Source organism: Melanotaenia boesemani, chromosome 1 (genome assembly GCF_017639745.1).
Source record: "Melanotaenia boesemani isolate fMelBoe1 chromosome 1, fMelBoe1.pri, whole genome shotgun sequence".
In the NCBI taxonomy this organism is placed as follows: domain Eukaryota; kingdom Metazoa; phylum Chordata; class Actinopteri; order Atheriniformes; family Melanotaeniidae; genus Melanotaenia; species Melanotaenia boesemani.
The window spans coordinates 24,451,624-24,478,181 of record NC_055682.1 but is presented as its reverse complement, the minus strand read 5'-3'; the positions used below and the strand labels follow the sequence as shown (position 1 = coordinate 24,478,181).

Below are 26,558 nucleotides of genomic sequence, written 5' to 3'. Positions count from 1 at the left end.
AAAACAAGGAAAATTTTTAATTTTTAAATAAATGCTGCCAACATATAAAAATACTTTTGAGAGAAAAAAAATATTTAAATCGAGAGTTGTCTTTTTTTTAATATTTGCATTTCTAAATACAGTATTTTAAAGACTCATGATTCAATACCAGTGCTTCTATTGAAGTTCAAGTGATTTTTTTCCCAGTTAAATTTTATTCTCAGCACCAATATAAGCTGTCAATTTCAACTCCATTTTAAAAAAAAAGATGTCTCTCATGTTTTTATATGGAAATTGTCACACTTCAAGTAAGCTGAGCACTTTTTGACCACTTAAAACAAAAACAAAGAAAAACCCTGTGGTCCAGAGTTATAAAAAACAGACTATGAAATGAAATCTCTGACATCTCTATCATACAACTGTGTGACTCAGAGAGAAACAGAGCCATCGGTCTAAGCAGAGGAAAAATAACCTGGCAAATGAATGTCAATACCTCCAGGACCAGTAATAATGCCAGTGGGACCTACCCTGGCCCTGTCAGCCAAGGCTGATTAGCACTGGCACTGGCATGATTAACAAATTCACAATTTGATACTGCTGACATCTGTGAGAAGTTTAAACAGCCTTGTTACTTTTCATATCTGAGTAATCTCAGCTTTGCCTTCTTTTACACTAAAACGGTATATATATATATACACACACATGACATTCTGTTAAAAATAATACTGTTTAGTCATGAAACAACATTCATTTGAAATCACTGGACATAATAGAGGTGCTTAGCTTGAAATTTTCATATGTCAAGAAAAACAGTCACATGAGGATTTTGTGGTTGTTACGGGAGCTGGCCAACCTTGTAAATTGATTCAAGGCAGCATCAGTTAGGATTGAAGATTAATTGTTTTCTCTTTTTTTTTCTTCTTCTTCTTCTTTCTTTTATTAAATCTTTGGCTTTGATACCTTGTCTCCCTCCCCTCTTACAGCCTCAGTGTTGGAAAGCTATATTATTATTATTTATTTATTTATTTTTTTAGTTTAATAAAAGTATTTTATCGCATGGGAATATCTTTAAGATTGCCGTTTAAACTCACACAAGAAAGCAGAATCCAAATTTTCTTCTCCTCAGCAATAACTTTGAAATATGTTTATTCCCATAGGACATCAGATATTAATTCCATTTACAATAAAAGCTGCTCTATTCTAACTTAAACACGATACACTTTCCTTCTGTCTGCATCTTCTTGTACAGAAGAAGCAGACACATCTCAGCCCGGCTGACAGTACACAGCCTGACTCTGCAGTGCTGCATAGCTCAGCACAGCTGTCTGTTGTCCGTTTCTTCCGATCGCCATCTCCTCCTGCCTGACTCCAGGCTTTGTGCTCACTCAGCATGATAATGATATACACCTATGCCCAGTCATCTCTTTGGAACTCTGGTGCAACTCTCCGTACGACAATGAAAACAACATCCTCATGAATCTGTATCATTAAACATTTAACTCAAATTAAGGCATGCTATTAGTAAATCTAAATATCCAGTCTTCTCTGGCTGGCCTAAGGTAGCATGAATACACAGTCTTTAGCTTTAACCTTGTTAACATTACTTAAATTATAAACAGCTTTTTACCCACCAGGGCTTAAGTTACAGTAACAAATAGCCATGGCTCCCTCTATGGGGCAGTATCTTTAAAGGGACATGCTTAGATTACTTGTGTCAGCATTTCAGCTGAACAGTGGCACCATGTTGACACGCAACAGATGAACATAAAACCTTGAGAACGAAGATGTGCTAGAAGCAAATCGCTGCATAAATATTTTTCACAAACACACACAATCTTGAGTGTCCCTCCCAGCAGGCACAATCACACTCAGGCAGATAATTCTGTGTCACAAAGAGCCTTGTCTGTGACCCTCTGGTCCCCTCCAGACAGAAGAGGCAGCTGGACAGAGACCCATGGCTGCCCAGAACTCACTTCCCCTGGGGAGCTCAAAGGAGAAGAGTCCCTCTCTGCCTCCGAGGATGACCAGCTGAGCTCAGTATGTGGATGTGCTGTTATGTCTCTGTGCCCAGGAAGGTCTGAGCAGGATGGGCAAGACTTACAAATGTGCAGCAGTACAGTGCTTTTTGTGAGAGTCAGCAGGATGATGAAAAACACAACAATCAGCTTAGTTTTCCCTACTGATGATATAACAGATATATATATACATATACACACATATATATATATATATATATATATATGTATGTATATACACATATATATATATATATATATACATATATATGTTTATATACATATATATACATATATATATATATGTATATACATACATACATACGCACACACATATTATATATATACACACATACATATATATATGCAGTCATGTAATATCATAAATGCAGAGTATTTGTTTAAAAAATGTTTGTTTAAAGGAAAGCATTAGTGGCATTATTACAATTTCAATTTATTTTTCAGTTTATTGATGGGAAACCCCTTGAGATGTAGCATCTCGTTTGCAAGGGGGACCAGTTATTGACCTTTTAATTTTCCCCAATAACAGAAGTCATGTTCACAACAATTGCAAGAACATCAAATAATGGCACCACAAGTACATGTAACATACAGTACTGAGAATGAGGTACCAGACACACATGCACACATACACACACATACTCACTCACACAAAATCACACAAAATGTATTCAGTGTTGAGTGAGGCCTTACTAAGTGCGTATTAATATTGCATGGTTAAATGGGAAATGTTAACATTTTTTCAATTGCCTTTGCAGCCTAATGAAATATTAACAATCAGAGAGCTTTTGTTTTACCATAATGCCAAGAAAGGGTAAACATGACATTAATAACATCTTCGTAAGGGGATTTAAAACAAGTAGTTTCTTAAGCTGTAATTTGTGGATTTAGACAGATATCTCTTTGTAAAGCACATTCACAAACATCCTGCAGAGACTGTATGTGATTTAGGTGCACTTTACAATCAGTTTTCACAGTTAAGTGCAAAGATATCTTTATGTTCGAGTATATGCAGAGTTATGTACGATTATGAGTTTAATTTATTGATTTAAAACCTTATTACTGCCTATTATGCTTGAGACTTGTTACTGAATGAGCACATAAACCTTGTGCTTCTCATCTTTGCCTCTGCCAGCTCTGCCATTAGCAGTTCCACAGAGACCCAGCGTTACTCACTGCTCACGCAATGGTCTTCATACAGTGCTGCACAGCTACAATGAGCACACTGTAAGCCCAAATGACAAAGGCCTGACTATTATAACACAGTTTAAATAATTAAGTATTTATGAATGTGAGGTGTTGCCCCCCGCATATATATTTGAAATGCTGCTGACCTTAATCAAACAAACAAGACTTAAAAAGATAAATGAATCATTTTTATTCAAAAAGTACAGTAGCATACACTATGAACAAAGTGGATGAGTCAATGTGAGTCACTTGGACTATTAATGATCCGTTTGGTTGGGCTTTCACTCAGGGTGCCAAAACTATGCGGGGGCCAGAGCTGTACAGGACAAAGAAAATCAGAATAACAAGGAGTTAAAGAAGAGATAAAAACTTATTTAAAAACAAAATAAATGGCTTCAGGTCATCATGTGTAAAACTTTGTTTTACATCTTATACAGTTTCAAATACAGCTTTTAATGATGCATTTGACCTCATTGAAAATCTTGTTATTTTATCAGCTGTTGTAGTAGGGCCTCCAGTGGAGTGACGCTGTCCAATCAGATGGACAGAAGGTTGTGTGACCCGTTTCCAGGGTCATGGTTGCTATGACATCAAGTGACATGACAACATAGCAGAATGGAAAGCTAGACAATATGTTGTCCAGGCTTTGGTTATTCAGATGCACTTGCTTTAAACTGCCAACTGACTAATATCACTGATCTGGGCTTAAAATGCCCAAAATGGATTGGTAAGAAAATTTCATTAGCAAATGACATACAGAAGCTCAACACAAGCCACTTAACCAAGGTTCCAACACATATATCGGGGAATGTAAACAAAGTAGCCTCCTCAGTTTTGCCATAGAACATGTTGGATGTAAACGTTGCCCGTTACCTTTAAGCAAACACGCCCTCGTATGAGGGCATAGGGAACTGGGCCATAGCTCCTTGAGTCACTGGAATTCCTAAGGTTATCTCCTTCCAGCCATACATGGCCTTGTGGAACCTGAAAACATCCCCACACACAGAAAAAGGGCAAAATTTATTAAGACGTAGACTGTTCCTCAGCAAAACAAGAAATCAAACAGAACACAAGTTCCTGGGATTGCATTCAACATAAGTGACTTACCCTGTGTTGTAGTGAAAATCTACTTTAACCCCACCCCCCCTAACCCCAATGAGTCGCTTCAGCCATCCTTCCCTCCTCAGTCTATGGTAACGTCGACCTGGTTGTCCCTCTTTAACCCTCTATCGTCTTAGGAGAGGGGTCATGAGTAACGGGCTGGGTCGGGGGATGGGGATTTAGGGAGAACTTCAAACAGGGTCATTAGGCTGTTGGCTAAGATCTGCGCCCCTCTTACCCAGCGAGGGCAAAGCTAGAGAGGGGCCTGAGATACCGGGGCAGAGGGAGAAAGAGGGAGAGGGAGAGAGCTAAGCTGTGGCTAGCAGCAGCATCCAAGGGTCTCAACCACGGTCCGACCTGCCAGTGGGGCGGTCATCCAAGCGGGCTCTAATTCACAGTGACACCAATTATGATTAATCTCATCACTTTAGGAGAGTAGGCTTGTCAAGGCCCTAATTAAGTGTGCTGTCCCCCCTATATGTGCAGACAGGATCAACAACACATTATATTGTCATAATGGGCATCACAATCCACGAGTCTATTTTTGTGTTGCCTAACTTTTTAACGGCAAAAGTCCTGTGGAAGAAAGAGAATAATGTGAATATAGAAAAGGAATACTAACCACAGTGAGGTGATGTCACGTCTTTGCCTGCATTTGTGTTTGTATTCCCATCACCCTGCTCTCTGATTAATCCTCAGCCCTACTGTGTGATGCTGCATTTCATTTCATATTTGATAATTGAGACAGATGATGTGACATAATCACAAGCCAGTGACACATTGACCTAACATGAGGTAAACAACTCACAGAATAACAACGACACAAATGAATATCATTAAAGAAGTCATCTGAGAACCATATGTCAGCATGCTGGATTCTCACCATTACACCTCATTAACATGGTAACATATGCTGGCTCCCAAGCACTGGAAAAAAGAAACACCACCGTTTGTCATCTGCCAAACCAGAGCCACTGTTTCTCCTTTTATATAAAAGCATCATCTTGGTTGTGTTGACTGTAAGCACATAGCACTTAGATTGGGAAATCCTAGGATCTTTAAAAATTTTGTCAGGAGATTCCACAAATGGAAACCAAATTTAAAGAAAAGACATGATGATCGACAACACTGCTGCAAATCAATAATACCTGTAAACCACAAAAAATAAGTTAGTACTATGGTTAATGAGCAAAAAACTTCACTCTTCTCAAGCCTTCATAACAACAAATCTACCTGAAGGAGCACCACTTACCAAGTGATACTGAGCTGGACTTACTGTACCTGCTGCATTGTGGTGAACATTAGAATAAATGTCTCGCCTATTGCCTATGGAACCTATAAACTACAAATAGACTAAAAAAAAGCAATGCTGAATTTATATTATACTTTTTTTTTCTTGACTTGGCTTCTAAATAATAGGGGCAATTTAAGCACCAGTAAATAATCAAAATTATAAACCCCTCTGATATTATTTTGCCTACTTGTAAAACCTGTAATTAAGCTGTTTCTCTGAAGACAGGTTGTTGTGAGCAATTTGTCACTTTGGCACCTTACTGTAACCATATGTCTGGTTTTGACAGAGGAACAGATTTCCACACATATTTCCAAATTTCCACACAGGCTCAACGGAGTTGAAGTATTTAAACATGCAGTCGCTTTGATCAGCTCTACCAGGGACTCTGGTGTGATGGATGGGAATGCCTGCACCCGTACTGTGGTTTCAGGTTGGGTCGATGCCAGGCATTGTGTACCTGTCAGAGACGTGTCGAGAAGAGCCGAAACTGGAGCGCTCTGTACTGTGGAGAGGTGTTGTTTAACAGCCACGCCATTACACTGCTCATTATGTTAACATGATTGGGGTGGGGAATGATGTTCAGCTTAATACTGTATATGAATATTAAGTTAATCTTTCACCATATTACTCAGTCTGTCTTTAATGCAAAGAACAAAGTGTATGGGCGCATTTCATCTCTTGCATGTCTCACTCTCCCCCCTCCGGTTTAATATTAGAGATCGAGTGTCATTGTTTTGACACAACAGCTCAGATAAAGAAATGATTCCTTAAAGGTGAGAGAGCAATTAGTCTGTTGTTGGATCTCTGAGGCTGGAGAGGACGTGCATGTCTGTCTAAACGAGAGGACGTGATGACAGGGTCTAAAAGCACATTCAAAAATTCATCTTTACAGCTCCACCCATCATGCTTCACACCATGATAATACTCATACACAAACATATATAATCTTTTTTTTTTAGGGTGGGGCGGGACTCCCTGAGGGAGCTCAAACATTTATGTCAACAACAGGTATTTTCTCAGTTACCACAGATGCTGTCACACTGACAGTGATTATGCCCCTGGTAGTTAAAAATAAAATAGACATGGCAAAACATGTATGAGGCTATATGAGATTAAAATGCTCCAGGTATCATGTATCACACCATGCATCATACATGTGTGAACAGTAGTTTGTTACTGTGATTTTTTTAAATTTCACTTTTGTGTGTGCTTTGCTGTAGTGTCCTCAGTTTTTCTATAACTGAAGTCATGACACACTAACAAATGGTTTTGGCAGTCATAAACACACTCCTTTTGCTCCTTTTTTTAAAATAAATATATTTGAAACATTTTATAAAACAACAAAAAGAAATGGCAGTGTTGCAAATGATGCCTGCACACATATTCTTTCTGTCACCCATAGGTTTGTGAACTAGCATTTTCAATCCTTGGTTTTGCCCTACCGGGTTGCAAAACTCATGTACAAGGGACAAAAAAAAAAAAAAAAAAAAAGAGAACCTGAGGACAAATCGGCTAAGACAATTAAAAAGGACCAAGGGTTCAGTGTGTTATATTGCTTTAAGTTCATGTGTGAAAAAAGTTTGCAAAGTTACAAATTCACATCCCTCAATCACAGTTATTTTTCCCCACAAAAGACTCTGTTCCACATTTACTTGAAATGCCTCACGTTATACTTTTTTTAAAACTTTGCACACATGACCCTTTTCCTTCTACAGTCCTGGTGTCAGGTACTTTTTTCTTTATTTTTTCTATCACAACTAAATGAGGTGAGCTGAAACATGAAAACACTGCAGAGCACTGACAGATCAGAGAAAAATCATCATACATGGGTGTAATGTTTCTGAACAAATCCAAGCTGAAGTTGGAATACAGCAACATACTCCCTAGTTATCTGAATAAAGAATACATTTAAAAATCATTTACAGATCTATAGGGATGGACTGCTGAACATATGATAACCATGTAATCTATGCTCATAGATCACAGAGATCCAGGAGTAAAGGTTAAAAATAATGAGTAAAGATTTGCACAACTTTTTTTTTTCTTTCCCACTGGCAGGAGGTGATGTCAGTAGTGCAGTGTTGTCATGTTCACTCTCAGAAGATAACAACAGCCTCAAACTCAAACACTGCAATGACCACTCTTCACACACCAGGAAGTTTGCCCCATCTCTGTCACAGCAGTTTCATACAGCGCTGCAAATGATAAGCAGCTGCTCTGACAACATTGAGGAGATACTATTTGCAGTACTTGGCTGTGCCAAGCAATGGAAAAATGGCCAATGAATGAGCAGCCACCATGCATGCATTTTTGTCAAATAGACAGCCAGACAGAGCTGTTTGGGGTGGGCCCTTAAAGACAGCAAGACAAGAAGTGCTAAAGCAACGTCCAGTGTAAGATTAAAGCATGTAAATTTTAGTGGACAACCAAAATGAACATTTAAACTAGTCAGTTATTATAATGAGGACCCTTTACAGCAACCACACCTTTAAAGAAATGAAATCCTGGCTACAGTTTAGAAATGTGAGTAATATAAAAACTCCGTAACTGCAAGAAAAAATGCTGGCTTTATAGAAAAAAATAGTCAATTTTTTTTTCTCCTTAGGTAGCTGTTAAATGTTAAATTTAACTCCTTTCTAAATTTTGGTACTTCATCATGCTTTTGACTTGATTTAGTTGCCATTTGAGGAACTAAAGTTCTGCACTGGCATCATTTTCAGCCTCAGAAGTAGCTCCTTGGCTAAATTAGCTTCTAATAGGCCAAACAAATGAACACTTACATACAAACCACAAGACACATACACTTATCTGATATGTGATACATACCTATGAATATTATTATTTAAGATTAAGAACTCAACAAATATATTGTAAGTGAATTGTGAGCATATAAAGTGAACTGAAGCCAGTTGGCACAATCCTAAGCTTGACCTAACCCTCAATAACATGACTTAACATTGTTTTTTATTACTCAAGTTGAGACATCAGAATACAATGGTATCCCTTAGGAGTATCACTTCGCAGCATGTGGAGCTGAAGGTAGTAGCAAAAGAAACCTACTGTATCTATTTATTTTTTGTTTGATGGGTGGCACTTGCAGGCTTGGCCTTGTGCTATGTTTTGCTGAACTCATTGTCTCTCCATTGTCTATAAAATACTAAATAAATTCAAAGACATGCAACATAAACAGAACCTTTGGTTTGTGGACTTTCATACACTCACACACACATACATACAAACACACCCAAAGACACCCCTCCTCCCGCCCATCAGTCTGTCCATTCGGCTGGCACTAACTCTAACAGGCTTCAGAGAGATTGCAGGCCTGGGCTGTGGGTGTTGGGGAGAGTAGTAATAGAAAAGCAATGACAGTGGTTTCAGCAGCAGAACCCCTGTTCACTCTCTGGATTTATCACTGTTCTGAGGAAATATAGGTGTTGTCAAAAGCTGATATTTTGACCAGTGACACAAAATGGATGTGTGTGGTCTAAAATGTAAACAACTGTGACAATCTATAGACTGTGGTACATGTTCAAAGAAAAAAAAACTGAGGCACAGTTTTGCATTATGCATAAAGATCCTGTTTGTCATTTTACGGTATAAGAAAATATCAAGTGCTTTGTACTAAACACTAGTCATTTTATTCTCCATTTCACTGTACCATTTTAACCCCCTTTTTTTGCTTTCAAGGAAACTCAGTGAGCCGTAACTATCTGAAGCAAAATTGCCATCTTAATCTTCACTTGGTAAAGCAGGTAATAACTGGATGTATATGAAAAGCCCAACACCTGCCCGAGTAAGTGTATATGATGTAAATATACTTACGAATGTGTGGGTCTTAAACAAATCTGATGGGGAACTTGTGCAGACTTTGTCACCTTCCAGTCCAATCACTCTTTTACAAATGATCACATTTGGGTCAAATGGGCTTTTTGCAATTACAATGTCTCCCCTGAAATCAAAACAGAAGCATACTTATTACGGATAACTCAAGGTGCAGTCACTCATATAATGTATTGTATAATATAATATAATGAAATATTTGTGGCAAAATTATAAACCACAAATCCTTGAGAAAATTGCAAAGGTAAACAGTGTGTCTACTGTTTGCCTGCTGCAGATGATCGCTACCCACTTTTGTATTTTACAAAGATGTCGACTCATGCGTTCAGAGAACACTACATCATGGTTTACAATCGTGGGCTCCATGGATGGACCAGAACACTGAATCAAGACAACACAAAAATAACAATTATTTCTTGTGCATAGAAGAATGAATACAATATAAGGAAAAATAATGCATTAGGTCTTTAATCTTAATAATACAAACCACTACAAACTCTCCAATGTATTCGAAGGCACAATGTGCAATGCAGCCATACTGGATTGTGTAACCCACAAAGCCCAAGGTCTTCCCCAGCACACGACGAAACATTTCTGCCTGTGGAAAAGAACAACCACAAGTTATGCTACATTGTTGCCACTGTACATGTCTGATCAACTCGTAGTAGGCTTACTTGTTTTAAAGCATTTCCAAAAACAACAGCTATTCTGGGTTTAATTTGTGAAAGTGTGGATAAGGTTGTCACAGTTGGCCTACTGCTAAGATGGCACATTCTATGGTGTTTCATTCTCAGGGGCTGAGCGGCCGGTTCACACCAGAAAAGTGCCCTGAACTTTGATCTTGTGTAGGATGGACCTATCAACACCTTGTGCTCAGGTGATGTTCAAACACAGAAGCTGTGACACGTCCAGCCAAGCAGCTCTGCAGCCAGTCCCACACAGTACTGCCTCCACCACCACCACAGTCATTAGAACTGTTATCAACTTCTGTCAGCACCATAGAAACACAAAAACATCAAGGCACCTTACAACTGCCCTGCAAACACTGTCACTTAAACACACACAAGGACGATCCACATGTGTCTTCTAAGCAAACATCTCAGCCCCACTCTGGTTATTGACTTTTACTCAACCTGTGGGATGGTCAGAGGAAAGCAAGCCAGTATTTACACACTATCATGAAGGGTGCATACGTAGAACACAGAAGCACTTACAAACACACGCACACACCTGCATATACATAAAAACAGTATCCCAATAGATGCCACATGGCTTAAGTGTTAGTGTGTGTTTCAGACATTTTCTTTTACATCAGGCTGCTGCTGTCCTTGTCCACCACAGGCTAAAGAAATCTTTTTCTTCATCTCCCCTATCCCTTCTGTCTCCTTCCCTCTTTCTCTCGCCATGTCTCCTCTCTCTCCCAGGGTATTATTAACCAAAGCAAGCAGAGCGGAAACCAAAGCCCCAAATCCTCAGAGCTCTGGGAATGACTTCCCAAAGATGGACAAGGATTAGACCCCCAATTTCTCCCTTGCCCCACAACCTCCACCGCCTTTCTCCCCAGGTTCCCAACAGACCGGGCGTCAGGTGGCTCTCCGAGCCCTGCCAAAGGTGTTACCCCTAATCCCATTACCCCCCTCCACTCTTCTCTCTCTCTTTCTCTTGCACACACACAAACACACATCTTGCCCTCTCATCATTCCAACTAGACTTCACCTATTAAACCCCCTATCTATTCTTTCATCCCTAGTGTGGTTTGTCTCTGTGGCCCATTCACCATCCTTTCTGATCCAGAAAAGAACAACTCCATCCTCTCACCTCCCTATGTGCCGCTACTCTGCTTCCTCTCTGTGTTCCCAAATCACCCCTGGCAACCCTCTGCTTTTCAATGAATACTGTGAGTGAAAGAGCTTGAGCAGGTGAAGGGGGACATATATATGTTTAGTGCAGGGCCCAAATGAAGTGCCCCTTTCCTGTTGCAGCCTGCTCCTGTTTCTTGTTCTGTTTCATGTGAACTATAAACCCAGTCCTCCCCCAGCTGCTACAATGACACCTCTGGCCCTGTAATTCCTCTGATGGGAACAAAAAGGTTAATGTGAATCTTAGGCCTGCACGAGGGCACCATACTCATCTCTATTCGTCTTGCTCTCAGCCTGCTCCACCAGCATCTCTGTCATTACAGAACTGTAATGCACTCTCAGACATGATCTCACATGTCCTCCTCCTTCTGCTAGACTGGGGATCAGGAATCTTAGTTAGCACTCATTCGCAATGAACAGTGGACAGCCTCCCATACAGCTGCCCTCATATCTCCGTTTCATCCCCCTCCCCTCCACCTCCCCATTCCAGCATGCATTCATCATAGGTAGGGATTAAGGGACTTTGCATAACAAGATCACACGGCCAGTGATTGATATCAAGAGAGTCCATATGCAGCCGCCTGGTTTCCTAAGGCACCCTCTGTCATTGATAGTGTGTGTTTGTATGCACGAAAAACAGAATCACCTATGAACATGTGAGGTGCAGTGACTCCTTAGGGATTCCTTCAGAATGAGGTGGACATCCACAGAGACCTCTGATTGGATCTCCATTACATGTAATTCTCCTGGGTAAAGAGCCAGACAACCCACACTATCTCTTGCCTCTAATACTCAATGCATGTATATGTGGTGGGGGCAACCAGCATTAATTGAACGCTGTATTACAACCGTAAATTAACACAAAGTCTCTCTGTTAATCCAGGATTACACAGCAAATATGGCCATAGGGGGAAAAAAAAAGTCACAGAGCCTTTCCTGCAGAACCATCTGTGGCGCTGGCCCCCCATTGTGGCAGCACAGTGCTACAGTGGGGAAAAGAGGGGGATCCCATATGAAAGGCTGCAGATGGAAACAAATGTGATTTTAACTCTGTGATCCTCTTTGTGAGAGAGCCCTGTTCATTCAAGGCAGTTCATTCACAAAAAAGGATTAATGAAAAGAAACATATACTAACATTTTTTTTCCCCCAAAAAGAAGTATGACCGTAAAATTTTGCTGTATAACAGATACCAACTGCTCCACTTAACTGTCAAAAACATCTCAAGCAAATAATTTAAGACAGTGGATATTCAATATGGACAAAGTGTTTTCTGTCATGTGCAATAACATGAACAAAGAGGCTTCTTACCTGTTGCAATCAAAGAGACCTGAAGAATAAACTGGTTTAATTTTTGGGAAAAAAAAAACAAAATATCTGAGCAGCATTTGAAAAGTTGCTGATCTGCTCTGCAAGTAAAGAATGCTCTATAATCAAGATTCCTGATGCATCAACATGTTTAAAAGGTTTTGACTTTGAGATAATTATTTCAAAATGTCATTTAATTAATAATTCATCCATTATCTATACCGCTTTGTCCAATGAGGGGTTGCGGGGAAGCTGGAGCCTAACCCAGCATTATAGCAGGTGAGAGGCAGGATACACCCTGGACAAGTCACCAGTACATTGCAAACCATTGCAGGGCCCATTTAATTAATACATTTCAAAAGAAAACAAAAAACAAGGCATAAAAAAACCCACTTAAAGTCATAAAAAATAAGTTGGATTGTTTCATTTTTACTCAGTTTTCCAATGCCAACACTTCCATATCTATGTAACTACTTAAGGAATAAACAGAAAATAAAGCTAAAACAGCCTGTCAAAAGTGATACCTACTTAAAAACACATTACCAAAGCCATAAGGAAATATAAAGGAATTATTTTTTATCAGTCTCAAGAGATTTGACCCTGTCCATGGCTGAGTAGTGTTAATTGATATACATGGATAGTCTATTAGGACCACAAAGAGAATTTCAATCCAAACAGCACACAAGGGCCTTGCAGTGAACTTCTTACACAACTAAATTAGGAAAACATGGGCTGAGAGAGAACCGGGCAACAGGGGGGCTAAGAGGCTTATGAGCCCCTTGTCAGATATTCTTCTTCTCCCTGAGGATCCCAGATGGAAGGGAGTCTGGAAGAGCAGCCAGACCAGAGAGGGGACGAATCCCACCTCTGATGTCTTCCTCTGGGCAGCAGAAGGCAGGGGAGGGAGGAGCATTAGCCCTGTTGTGCGCAGCTTGATTTGATCTTAATGTGAGCTATAAAAAGGAGAAGCTTTGGCAACCGGGGGGGTCTGTTTCAGCTATCAGTGCAATCAGAGTTAATCCTGCTGATTTAAACACAGACACCTGGCTGGATGGGGAATGACAGATGTAAAAGTCCCAGTGAAAGAAGACTATGTCTAGCTTCATTCCTCTTAGGTCTGCCTTGTATCAAAAGCTTAATTGAAAAGCCTGATCTCCATATTGCTCTTTTCATTGTTACTAGCAGCAACACAGCCGTGAAACAGCTGAGCTAGGTTACTATTTAAGGAGCTCTGGATTTATACCTACAATCAATGGGTCAGCCAGAGCAAATAATGGCCAAGTGATATGAATACAGCTGCTGTGAACTAAATTACATTCAATGGAAAATCAGTCACTAAGTCTTATTGTATTGACCACAAGTCATTGCATGGTCCTGGCCATGTGCTGAGAGTTCAGAGATGTTATCTAAGGTTGCATCACATTTACAAAGAAGTTTGGGTTATCCACAGGCATGACGCAGGTTAATATATTTTAACACTAGCTAATGACAGACATCTCAACTCAAAAGCATTTTTTTAAGATTATGATTTCCTTTAATTCTACATGTGCATGTTTTGTATTCTTATATATTACTATGTATTTTTATACTTTCAACGTCTCAACTGTAAAGGTCTGACTAAATATGACTCATGTTATATTGATGGAACATCTGCAAAAAGAAAGTCTCAGGAATGCAAACTAAAGCCATTCACAATATGGGCCGGTGAAGAAATGGAAAAGTCAAATCCTTTGTCAAAATTAGCTGTATACAAAACCTGTCCGATGCTCATTGTACTTGTGCCCGTAGACTTTTGCTTTCCTTACAATGCTAACAAAACAAATATGGTGCATGCTGATGATTATCTTGTATCCTCCGGAAACAACAAGTAGACTGCTTATTGCACTTCAACACTGATGGCAGAATTAGACTCAAGAAACCAAAACATTTTGACCAGGAAAAGTCTGACATGTTATGACTGCTGCCATTATATAGCTGAATCAGATATAGAGACTGATAAACCTGGAAAACACTGCAAAAAAATACCTATTTACTAGATGGCACTGTTAAAAGGGGGCTATGTATAAGATGTTTGTACAATTATGGTGAGCTGCTCTGTGTCTTGCTGCTTACTAAGTAGTGCAACCATGTTAAACAAGTCCAAGAGAGAATTGTTAACTAGTTGACTAACAATGTTCTGAAGAAGGGGAGAAAGCATTGTATTCATACATGATGCACATTGCACTGCTGAAGCAGGCTCTGTTCCTTTCGAGATGCAGGTCAGTCAGCGCATCTTTGTCTCATATAGGCTTTCCACAATGCCCAGTGTTGTCAGTCATGATATATTCCCTTGGTCTCCTGTCAGCACATATAAATCTCAACAGTGATGTCAAAACAGCAGGACCGTCTCTGCTGAGAGCATTTGTAAAGTGAGCAGTTGGGCGACTGCTTCCTCAGGAGCATCACAGCATCCTGCGATCTTGTGCTGCCTCTAGCCTCTCTCTGCCACACAAAGCTTATTACAGCTGTCTTAAGGATATCAGTGATCACCTGTCAACCAGCATTAATAGTGGACACTGTAATGTAAAAATTAAACAGGGCTTTCTCTTACCAGCAATTAGCCAAATCTAACAGAATGTTAGGAGTTTTTAAAAATAATTATTGACAATAAGTCCTTTCCCCTAAAGCCTTGAAAAGTAAGTGGTACTGGGGAAAAAAAACTGGAGGATTATGTTGCAACTTATATGGCTGTACGGTGGTGTGGTGGTTAGCACCGCAGCCTCACGGCAAGAAGGTTCAAGCCTCGGCTCTGGGGAGGTTCGAACCTGGGGGGCGGTGGCCTTTCTGTGTGGAGGTTGCATGTTCTCCCCGTGTAAGCGTGGGTTCTCTCCGGGTTCTCCGGCTTCCTCCCACCGTCCGAAGACATGCATGATAGGTTAATTGGTTATTCTAAATTCTCCCCTGTGCGTGTGAATGGTTGTTTGTCTATCTGTGTTGGCCCTGCGACAGACTGGTGACCTGTCCAGGGTGTACCCTGCCTCTCCCCTGTTAAAAATGCTGGGATAGGCTCCAGCTCACCCGCGACCCGTAATGGAATAAGCGGTCAAGATAATGAATATATATATATACACATATACATATATATATAATCACATATGAGAGGCAAAGCAGGCAGAGGTTAAGCAATAAAAAAAATATAAAAAATGGCAAGCAATTTGATAATTATGTAAAATTTCAAAGACTTTAACTACTCTTTCATCTAAAATATCATCAAAATAATCTGTAGATATCTGTGTTTGTGATGGACAGTATTTGATGCCTGTGATCCAGTACCTCTTAGTCAGCACTGCATTAAAAAACAATTCAAAATCACTGCATGAGCTCTACAACTTCAGAAACCCCTGTCTGTGAACACAGTCTATAGTGCCACAACTGCACTTTAAGTCTCTATTATGCAAAGTGGCCATATATGAACATGATCATGAAGTGCTGTCATCATCTCTGGTCCAAAGCTCATTTAAAATTAACTGCGGCAAAATGATGAACTGTTCTGTGGTCAAAGCAATATATTATAAAAATATTTTTAGAAATCTAAATTAAAAAAGTGAGGGAACATCTGGCTTAATATTAGCGCTCAGTTCAAAAGCAACTAGTTTCTTCATTGCCAGATATGTAGAATGTTGTTTAATGAAGAGTTGTTATTTTATATTGGTAAACATGGCCTGAACTTTGTTTTTACACATGTTGCTGCCATCAAAAGCAATGTGACATATTTTTCCAAGTATAAATATCTTACTTTCAATATTTGATATGTTTTCTGTGTTCTGTTGTGAATAAAATACTGGTTTAACAGATTTCCAAATCTTTGCATTCTGTTATTTACCTTTTACACAGCATGCCAGCTGTTTGTAAATTGGAGTGGAACATGATGAATCACTTCAGAAGAATTATGCTTCATGCACAGCTCACTAAACTGAGATAGAAATTAAATTGCTTTAAGAAGAGGGCACCTTTCCTCCTCATCACCTGTAATACTTTAATTTACTAATAAATGCTTTAAGTTTCACTTATAGTAAACTGTTTTAATATCTGTCCACTGTCTTGCACTTACTGTTGCTTTATATGTGTTTCAATTACATGTTCCCACTTTGTGCTAATTATCAAAACTTTCTTAGTTTACTAATTCTGTGACATCTTATACAAGACCAAACATAACACAGTGTTCTGGATACAGCTTGTTTGGACATGATGTGCTACAGACAGTTTTAACAGTAGTTCCGTTCAGCTCACTTAAACTCGAAGATCAGAAGAGTTTAGTCAAAAGGGCCATTACCGCCAAACAATATTCTGATTCTGTATTATTAAATTAAACGAACAAGGTCATTTACATACAAAAACCATCACAGAAAAAGAAATTGTCATACACGGATTATCTTCCGGTTATAGCCATAAACACATACGTTCGTGGTTGTTAAAAGAACGTAGAAACTCAAAACAGTAGCTGCTAAACTGTGAAAATCTCCACAGTCTTTCTAATAACTTACCAACGTCTGATTCAATGCGCTGAAACTATGCACTGTACCATAACAAATTGAACTTCCCTTTGGCAGCTTCCAGAAGCGGCGTCGAAACAATCCGTGTCCTTATTGGTTGACTTTGACTAAACTCTTCTTTGATTGGATCACATGCTCCAAAACACTATCAAGCGTTACCACGTTACTAGCAATATGGCAGCTCCCGTGAACAGTGTGGGTAACCCCTCAGCTGACCGTTCAACTTTCAATAGTACAAGCTTTCAGAAGAAAGCTAGAAGCAAATTAATCTCCATACCTGGTACTAGACCTTCCGTTCAAAATGGACAACTCTTAATTTCGACTGGTGTCACGTCACTCGACTATCTGCTCGGTCAGTGTCCTTAGATGTTATAATGATTAGCACAGGCTAACTGTTTTGTTTAGTGTTACACTTGCAGTGTAAAAAAAATGCAGTAAGTTTCTGTAAGATAAATTGTCATTCGTCACAGTATAGTGGGTTTGGGTTAACTAACGGTTATTAAGTCCTGTCGGAATCCAAACAATTAACTGAATTATCTGTCACATCTAAATGTCAATCTTCAAGTTTTGTCTGTAAAGATCTGTTTAGTTAGCGCAATTGTAAAAGTGCAGGAAAACTAGGCATAACTCGTTTTATGGCCAGCTTTCATTTGCACTAGACGGACATAATACAGTAGTTTCTCTCTCTCTCTCTCTCTCTCTCTCTCTCTCTCTCTCTCTCTCTCTTTCTTTTACTACTCCTGTCTGATAAAACCATTAATGCAGGCTTTTCTTTTTTTAATTTTCTTTTTTTTTTTTTTTTTTAGAAAACAATATGATAAAGACATAAGTTTCAATCACAAAATATAAAACAATTCCACTTCTTTTTGGCAAAAATAATTCAGGCAATTATATCTTCATGTTAAGACAGGCTTTTCTATTGATACATGCCTATCCAACACACCAATTGTGCATCCCAAACTAACCTTTTTGGAAACGGCTAATATTTTAATTTTCTTAATCTGTTATACTAAGCTTACTGAATTGATTTGATCAAACTACCATATTAATATAGTCTCAGTGGTGCGGTAGAGAGGTGTGGCACTATTCTTTGTTTTTAGTTATTACATAAAGATTTGTTGTTTTCCCTTCAATCTTATGCCATTGTTCCTTTTTAGATGAGTGGTTTTATTACCTTGGAAAGCCACCTTTTAACTGCTAAATGACAACTTCCCTCCAAGTTATTGATTTCTTCTTGTTTCTTATTTAGTTTGGACCTGCATTGAAGTTAAACTGTGAGTTCTGGTGTTTGACCTTGGTACTAGATACATATAATTAATATTAAGAGGAGCCCACTGCAATGGATATTGCAGTGCAATTGATAGAATATCCATCTGAATTAAACACCTTGAGATAATCATGTAAGGCCATTTGAACACAGCTGAGGAATGTGGAGAAAACCAGGGAAATTGGCACAAAGATTAATCTCACTGCTCGCTGTCAAGCACTCATGGATTAAAATTGACCAGCAACAGGTCAAAATAACTATTGTGGCGTATCTTATGAATTTAAATTCACTGCTGTGGAGTCCAATAAGGAGACTATGGGAAAAAGCTGTTGGCCAAACTGGGGCTTCAATTGTTTCAGAGTAATTAAGAGACAGTTGTGATAATGTTACTAATGTTACTTCTGTTTTTCTTTTTTTTCACTAACAGGTGGTGGGTTAGCAGTTGGAACTGTGCTTCTCATTGGTGAGCTTTCATTTCATATTTTTAAATCAAAAACTGATTATTTCTGTTATCTGTTATGCTTGATTTCCTGTTTTGCTTTGACACAAGATAAAACATAAGTGGAATCAGTCGTAAGTTGTTGGTTTTTTTTGTTTGTTTGTTTGTTTGTTTTTTTTTTTGTTTTTTTTTTTAATTTTGGTGAATATATGAAAGAATAAGTCAACATCTATTACATTACAGGTATTTAGCAGACGTTTTGCAGATATGGTTAGGCACTAGCGTTAAGGGGCTTGCCTAAGGACAGTTCAATTCCTGCATGGGAGATAGATGCTCTGCCAACTGAGCTATCCAGCCGCTATCCAGCTGCATCCAAATATTGTTGCACCTTACTATTTGTTGCTTTTTCCTAAAATATTTTAGCTTAGCTGCTTTTTGGAAAGTCTTTAAAGCACTCTAAGATTTGGAAGTGTACCAATTTAAACCCTGTAATTCTTTAGGAAGCTACAACTGCTTTTTGCAGAATCTGTGTGGTTGGTATGTTACTTTCTAGCAGAGGGGCAAATAGACTAATGACCTGAAGGTCTCTGGTTAGAATCCCAGGTGTTCAGACTTGTAGTGTAATCCTTAATTGATATGCTTGTTTGCAGATGTTTTCTAGAAGTTCTCAGATTAACATAAAAAGCAAGTGGGTTTTCTCGGGACATAAATGTCTTCCACTGTATTATTATTATTATTATCATTCATCGAAGGCTAGGCTATATGCACTGGTAGACAGTAAGGTTAAGGTAGTCATGTTTCCCCTTGAAGCTGTAATTTGTGTGTAGCCAAGGCCTATACCAACTGATGATATTGCTTTGCCCTTTAATTCATCCCCCCAATCGATGCAGGAGTCAGTGATTACACACTAATGCGTTCTTCCCTTCCATTTTGTGAATCAATGTACGGTTGGTTTCATCTGGTAATGAGAGACACAGTAAAGGTGAAATGCGTGTGTGCGCACTCTCTTGTGTTTGTCTCCGAAAATGTGGTGTTTGCTCACAATGTGCTTCATGTGTGTCTGTTTTGTTGTGTGGGTGGGTGGTATTGGTGGGGGTGAGTTTCGAGTGTATGTTTGTTTGTGTTTGTTTCAGGCAGTCATCTCCTACAATCTGCCCCTTTAGCTGTGATGGCCTGTTTGTGAGGCACAGACATAAAATTATCAGACTGGTCGTTGTCTGCCTTTGAAGTGTCTTGAGCTGTCCGTCCTGATTTGTCATCCAGAGGGGGATCAGTCCAGTATGGCTGCTGTCTGAAGATCTCTCATCTCTTGTGTTTTTGCAAGTGGGGGAACAAAGCTGCCCAGCTTGCATTATGTTAACTATATATGGCTTCTTTTGCTTCACTTTACCCTCATTAATCAGCATTAAGTTTAGTTAAAGAGTTTTACTCATTTTATAGCTTTAAAATTGCACAATAATGGCTGTGAGAATGCTAGCATTGGAGACGGTGTTTAGCAAAATAGTTCTAATGATTAAAAATTAAGGTGGAAAATAATAAGGTTACTCATAACTTAATGTTATAGAGATAAGTTACAAGCAAGTTTATTTGGTTTAGACTTTTGAGAAAAAAATACTTGAAAATCATGCTAATTTGTCTGTAACATGTAGACCAAAAAGAAAACTAAAGACATTTATATGTGACTTGTTTGTTTCCTTTGTTTATTTCTTGTTTTGTTTTGTTACTTTTTTTCTTTTTGTCACTTAAATTTTATTTGGTCCGTTGGTAGAAATTAAGAACAGCACAATATAGCAAAAAACATAAACAGCCTGGCACTTAACATCAACTACATCCAAATAAATATATAATATTCCGTATAAGTGGGTTAGACAGAGGTTTCTAGTACTTATGTTTGAACATTCCCTGATAAATAGAGCATATTTCAGAAGGAAAGGGAATGACAGTCCAAGGGATCTCAAATAACACCTTAAGGGTAAATAAAAATATCACAAACAAAACACAAGAACTAACCTACATAAAAAAATAATAAAAAAAAGAAACCAAAGCTGTCACCAACCACATTCTATTTCATATTCCAACAAATCTTTCATCCAGTTTGCCCATCTTTCATTATGCAAGTCTTCTCTTAGTCTGAGCAAAAAGGTCAGTCTTTCCATTTTGTGGATCTCTTTTATGACTTCCAGCCAATTATTCAATGTAGGTGGGTCAGTTTGTAACCATTTACAATTAATTGTTTTTTTGCTGCCAATGTCATTATTTCTTTTTTTTTTTGTTGTTTTTGTTTGTTTTGTTTTTTTTTCTTTTTCTTTTTGTTTTGTTTTTATTAAGTTTTCAATACAAACAGTACAATACAATATGTATATTTTTGTACAGGTATCCTCTATCTTTCTTTACAACTGTGCGTAGATCTTTTACAGTTTATATCAAAGCATTATAAAAACAAGATGTTTTGAAAAAAGCAAAAGAAGAGTCAGTTTGAAAGCGTAAATATCCACACTAAAACACAAACATATATTGTCTACCCCAAAATCCAGTATTTCCGACCTTGGTTCAGGAGTGATACCTTTAATAAATATGGTTCTAAGTTAAGTGATAAGAAGGTTGGTTGGAGTGGGCACCTGGCATGTAAATCTTTCCAATTTTATGCAGTCAGGGATGTTTTTATTTTGACTTATTCTTGTCTTAAATATGTGATTTTGCTAATGTTTGACACTTGAGCTCTATGGAGGACAAGTCAACCATTCATAAATGATAGATACTGTTTAAAAAAGAAAAAAAAAAATACAGTCATAACATGTGAAGGGGAACAGTTTAAAAATCCTTACATGATTTACCTGACGGCAACAAGCAGCCTTCAAACATTTGATCAGATTTGATCAAGCTGTTAAGTAGAAATACTAACACTTTAGACCAAACACACACAAGAGGGAAACATTCTGACCTAGATATTTTGTGTCCTCCCCCTGCAGCTTCAGCAGATATGATTCAGGACTCTTGCAGTCCCACTCCCTTGTTTGAAGGCAAATGAAGCCCCCCCCCCCCCCCCCTCGCACACACACACACACCCTTTATAGAATCTTAGTCAGAATAAGCAAAAAACAAAAAAAAGAAAAATAAGCCATGACTGTCCTGAGTGACTGATCTACCTCAAAGATATGACTGTCCCCCACCCCCTGTTGCTCCTACACCCCACCACCTCTTGCCCCCTCCTCTTACCCCCTACCTCAACAGCCTAATGACTCCTGGAGGTTCCATTTGTAAGGCTCCCATAGAAACACAAGCACAATAGGTCCCATCTTGAGAGGGCCCATCTGGGAGTCTTTGTGGGGCCTGCTGAAAGCCACAAAGGCCTGCTGACCTAGAAACCCATCAATAAGAGAACAGGGAGCCCCACCGACAACAAATTGAAGAGCCATGGAATTTCCTGGGCCATCCGAAGTCCGTAGGTGAGGACATAGACCAGGAACGTGGGAGGGAGCAGAATTCTCCGGATGTTCGAGGATGACACGTCAGGATGTCATTCCCAAGCTGTCAGCTGCCCATTACCTTAACTACCACAGCTGCTTTTGTCCATGTGCCTACTGTTTGTCATTGTGAAGAAAGGCCTATGAAATCTATACAAAATAGTGTCAGTGACAGGAAGCATCAGCAGCATGCTGGCCAGAGTTATGTGCTCTGCTCAGTTGGGTTTCAGGGTGATGATGCAAGCACTTTCTCTCTTCCTTTTTTTCTTTTTGCAGTTTTGGGGTGTCTAATGGCCGGGTGGCTGCATTGTGTCCTATAAGAAAGGTTATCTTTGGGAAAGAATGTGCTTATTTAGAGTTGTTTTCCTATCCACACTCTTTAAGATGATGCTGCAGTACCATTCCCTGAAGCAGGGATATGTCCTCCCCCTCTGAATATATATCTTTTTTTTTTTCTTTTTTTTTTTTCCTAAAAAAATGTATTATGTGAATGACAATAGCAATATAGTGGTGAAGCGATCAGAATATACAAGAAAAAAAACAAGTAGATTCAATTAAGCCAAATGTCAAGAAGCATTTTAAGAACAGCTACTATTTCATCCTCCTCCTGCCTTTTCTTGTCAGTCATCCTGATCACATAGGTACATTTCTGTTCTGTGGGAGGGGTCAGGTGAATGCTTAAGGCAGGTGTCTCTTTCTCACGCCTGCTGTTGGTTGGGCTTGAGATAGTGAAAGTAGACAGGGATACTGTTGATATCCAACAAGAAGGCTAAAGATGTCACCTCCCCACAATGATGGTCAGATCACACAGTAACACCTATGCTTCTGTGCCATCATGTATTGCCTACAAAAAGGTAACCAGAATGTGGTCCTTACATCGATTACAGTCTACAGTTGTGATGCAGTCATGTACTACTGCATCTGTGGATAGGTGTCTGAATTACTGGAGAAAATTGTTTAATCTTAAAATGTATTTTTCAGAGATTTTGCCAGCAATGTTTAACAGTGTGGCATTGAATTCTCTGCTTAAAATAAAATGTTGTTGATATATTTTTCTTTCTGTCAGAGGAAGACCGATATGATAGCTACTCTCGCATGATCTTGAAGTACTTTCTGGCTGAAGGAGTGGTGTGTCGACATGAACTTTTTGTGGCGGCGGCTCAAGATAATCCAGATGATATCTTACAGGTAAGAGAGGAAGTGCCATCTACTCTTTAATATTTTAGGATGAAATGAGAGTAAATTTTTGCAAGAGTTATAAAACTTGACAAGTCAGTCACAAAGACCTCAAGATGGCCTTAACACATCTTCTTTAGCATCACTCAGTACAACAGTCACTTTGTATGTAAAAAAAAAAAGAAAAGAAATTTAAGAAAATACTTTTTTCATCATCTTGTCATAAAATGCAGGAAACAACTTTTAGAGGATATATATATATATATATATATATATATATGTGTGTGTGTGTGTGTGTCTATATGTATATGTATTCTCGTACAATATAACCATCTCCCGCTGCATGGTGCAGGCACACAGCTTTTCCCAACATGTGTCAGGGTCAACGAGGGTATCTGAGAGGTCGAGGGTGGCATGGTTGTAGCATTGTTGAAATGTTTTCCGGCATATCAATCTGTGAAGAGGACCGTAGCCCCAGAAGTTGCCTGCCACCCAGCATACAGGAGAAGGGCCTCTCTCTCGCTGATTGATAGTGGGAGGGGTCATAGTCTCACCCTCTCTTTGCATATCAAAGACTTATTAAGAGAGGGGAAGTCCCAGTGGGGATATATCCTATTATTTAGTGTTTTCACAGTTACATTTTAGTTATGGTAATCTTCAGATGCAAAAGCTACACTTTATGCAAAACAAGGACACATGTTTACTTGCTTTAGCTAAACAAAGTAGGTCTCCCACTCACTTCTAGAGTGTTTATTAACCTCAGTTTGCAAGAATCTTATGGGAACACAGTAAAATAACAGTGTTTAGTCAGAAACTGGGTCCATGTTGCCTGTTTCTGTCTGAACTTTAATAGTCTTCTGTTGCTTTTCTTATTTAGGTCCTGTTTGAGTGAGATTTAAAATCAGATTGTGGGTTTGTTTGTTTTTTTAATCCACATCACTACAGGTGTGATGTATCCCTCTCTTTTCTGCTACAAGGTCTTTCCTTTCTAAAGCCATGATTTTTTTTTTGTCTGCTATTGCTTCATCATATTTGAAATCTTCAGGTTTCTTTTGGAAAGTCATGTATTCACAAAAGACATGGCATAGTATCTGACTTGCATCATTACTATAAAACTGAAGCGTATGAGTCAACACTTAACTGAGGGGCTGTTTGCGCAGGCACTGATGGTAAATGGTCTGTACTTATATAGATGGTCTGTACTTATATAGCGCTTTTATCCAAAGCGCATTACATGTACGTCACATTCACCCACACATTCACACACTGATGGTGGAAGCTGCCATGCAAGGCGCTAACCACGAGCAATTAGGAGTTTGGTGTTTTGCTCAGGGACACCTCAACATGAGCTCGACCGGGCTGGGATCGAACCAGCAACCCTTGGGCTACAGGACGACTACTCTACCCACTGAGCCATGCCGCCACCTGATACGTTTGTCGTGTCACTATCTTGTCTTCTTTGTCTGACTGATGAAAGGTGTCCAGACTTCATCAGCTTACTTGGTTGAATAATTTTTATTCACTCCAATAGTCTTTAGATCTCTGACAATAATCCACAGTACAGATTCATCTTCATGTTATATTCCAAAAATTGACAGCAATATATTCAAAAGCTTGTTTGCTCCCTCCATGCAGCAGCACCTGTCAACTGATAGATGGTTGCTACCTATATGGTGCTTTCAATTAATAGGGACAACTACTGGACTATTTGAGAACTTAAATGGCTCTAACAAAAATAATAATCCCATTTCTTGTTTACAGTTGAGATATTTTAATTATTTTTTTATTTTTTATTTTTTTGCATTATTTTGCGCAGGAACTCCCAGCACCCATCTTGGATGATGTTGCTATTCACAAACCTTTGGAGCAGCCCAGGCTGCCGTGTGAACCCCAAAACCGTTTGGATTCCATGAAGATTGCCTGGCGCTATCAGAATCTACCTAAAGTACAGGTGATTGGACTCTGCTTAGTATTGTCCGCTACATTTTGCCTAAATTGTATCTGTTTTTACTACAACTGAGGTAACTTTGTGATGGTTTGCTTTTACAAAAAGATGTATTTCTCTTAATGATGGTATGAGAATGGACAGTACTGGTTCTTTTGTCTCAGTGGTTTGGCAATTGTCTCAACCACCAAATCCATCAGCCTCTAAACTACTTTCTGGTGTGAATGAGGCCTCAGTCTCTCTTTTCAGAGCTGGACCAGATTACTCACACTTAACTGGCAATAGGTAGGCTTTTCACTGGTCCCCAACTCTGATATACACACATACACACACACGCATGCACCCCTGCTTAGCCTGGGAAACAAGAGTACTTTGGAGGCTGTGCATTGACATGTCTGCTCGCTCAACCCTATGACCCAGACCTGCGCCTCTGTCTTCCCCTAAATCCCTGCCTTTCCCCCTGCTAGGGTCGGCGGCTCTACACTCTTTCTTCCGCTTTGAGGAGAGGTGACACTCCCCTTCCATTTCTCTGCAGTCTACCCCCGTGGGTCTATAATCCATATCGCTATGTGGATTAACAGCACACAGTGTGTCCCTGGGGATCCTCTCCCTCTTTCTCTCTCCCTGGAAACTTCTTTATATCTGTGTACTTTCCTCACCTCTCCCCCTTCCCCTGTAAAATCGTCTTTACAAACCACTAGTAAGCCCCACCAGAGGATTTGCATCCCAAATTCACCCTGAGAGTCAACGCTTACTTTCCCCTTACACACACCTCTCTTGCCATAGCCTACTGTGTCGCTCTCTCGATGAAGACATCAGATCAAAGGTGAGGCCGTCAGGGCGGGGATGGAACACTAAGCGGGTTGCCCAGCTCACAAAGAGAAGATGAGCCCCTGACCCCCCTGCCCTGCTGACCCCCTCGTCCTGCCAGGAGAGGGACACACCGGGGGCCCTAATCCAGATTAGGAGTAGATTAAGGGCCCCTCTTACAATGGAATCCCTGGTTTCACCGAGAGAGAAGAACTAAAACTCTCTTTCAGCTGCAGGAAAACATCCGCCTTCCTCTGCTTCCCTGACACGTTTGCTTTCACAGCCAGAAGTGGACATTTATGTGAAGAAATGATTAAGA

At 39.4% G+C, this 26,558-nt stretch overlaps 2 protein-coding genes across 2 annotated transcripts in view; one reads left to right on the top strand and one right to left on the bottom strand.

Annotated features, from left to right (window-relative positions):
- Nucleotides 1-3,374: 3,374 nt before the first annotated feature.
- On the bottom strand, nucleotides 3,375-17,214 carry immp1l (inner mitochondrial membrane peptidase subunit 1). The gene is made up of 6 exons (XM_041984621.1): nucleotides 17,130-17,214; nucleotides 9,929-10,039; nucleotides 9,734-9,822; nucleotides 9,424-9,550; nucleotides 4,077-4,187; nucleotides 3,375-3,519 (listed from the first exon to the last, which is right to left on the bottom strand). The coding sequence occupies exons 2-6, from the start codon at nucleotides 10,031-10,033 to the stop codon at nucleotides 3,439-3,441; spliced, it is 513 nt and encodes a 170-aa protein (XP_041840555.1). The 5' UTR covers nucleotides 10,034-10,039; nucleotides 17,130-17,214; the 3' UTR covers nucleotides 3,375-3,438.
- Nucleotides 17,215-17,270: 56 nt separating this feature from the next.
- elp4 (elongator acetyltransferase complex subunit 4) overlaps nucleotides 17,271-26,558 on the top strand; it is a 63,720-nt gene continuing 54,432 nt past the window's right edge. The window contains exons 1-4 of the mRNA XM_041984610.1: nucleotides 17,271-17,490; nucleotides 18,833-18,868; nucleotides 23,375-23,496; nucleotides 25,301-25,435. Of these exons, the coding sequence (XP_041840544.1) occupies nucleotides 17,271-17,490; nucleotides 18,833-18,868; nucleotides 23,375-23,496; nucleotides 25,301-25,435 (513 nt within the window). The remainder of the gene's footprint in view (nucleotides 17,491-18,832; nucleotides 18,869-23,374; nucleotides 23,497-25,300; nucleotides 25,436-26,558) is intronic.

Excerpts from the sequence above, each read along its gene's own strand:
- immp1l (XM_041984621.1), bottom strand. The coding sequence starts at position 10,033 with ATGTTTCGTCGTGTGCTGGGGAAGACCTTGGGCTTTGTGGGTTACACA. Across the intron at positions 9,551-9,733 it reads CATCTTTGTAAAATACAAAA|GGGAGACATTGTAATTGCAA; the intron begins GTGGGTAGCGAT and ends TTTTGATTTCAG. Across the intron at positions 4,188-9,423 it reads TGTTTAAGACCCACACATTC|GTTCCACAAGGCCATGTATG; the intron begins GTAAGTATATTT and ends GGATGTTTTCAG.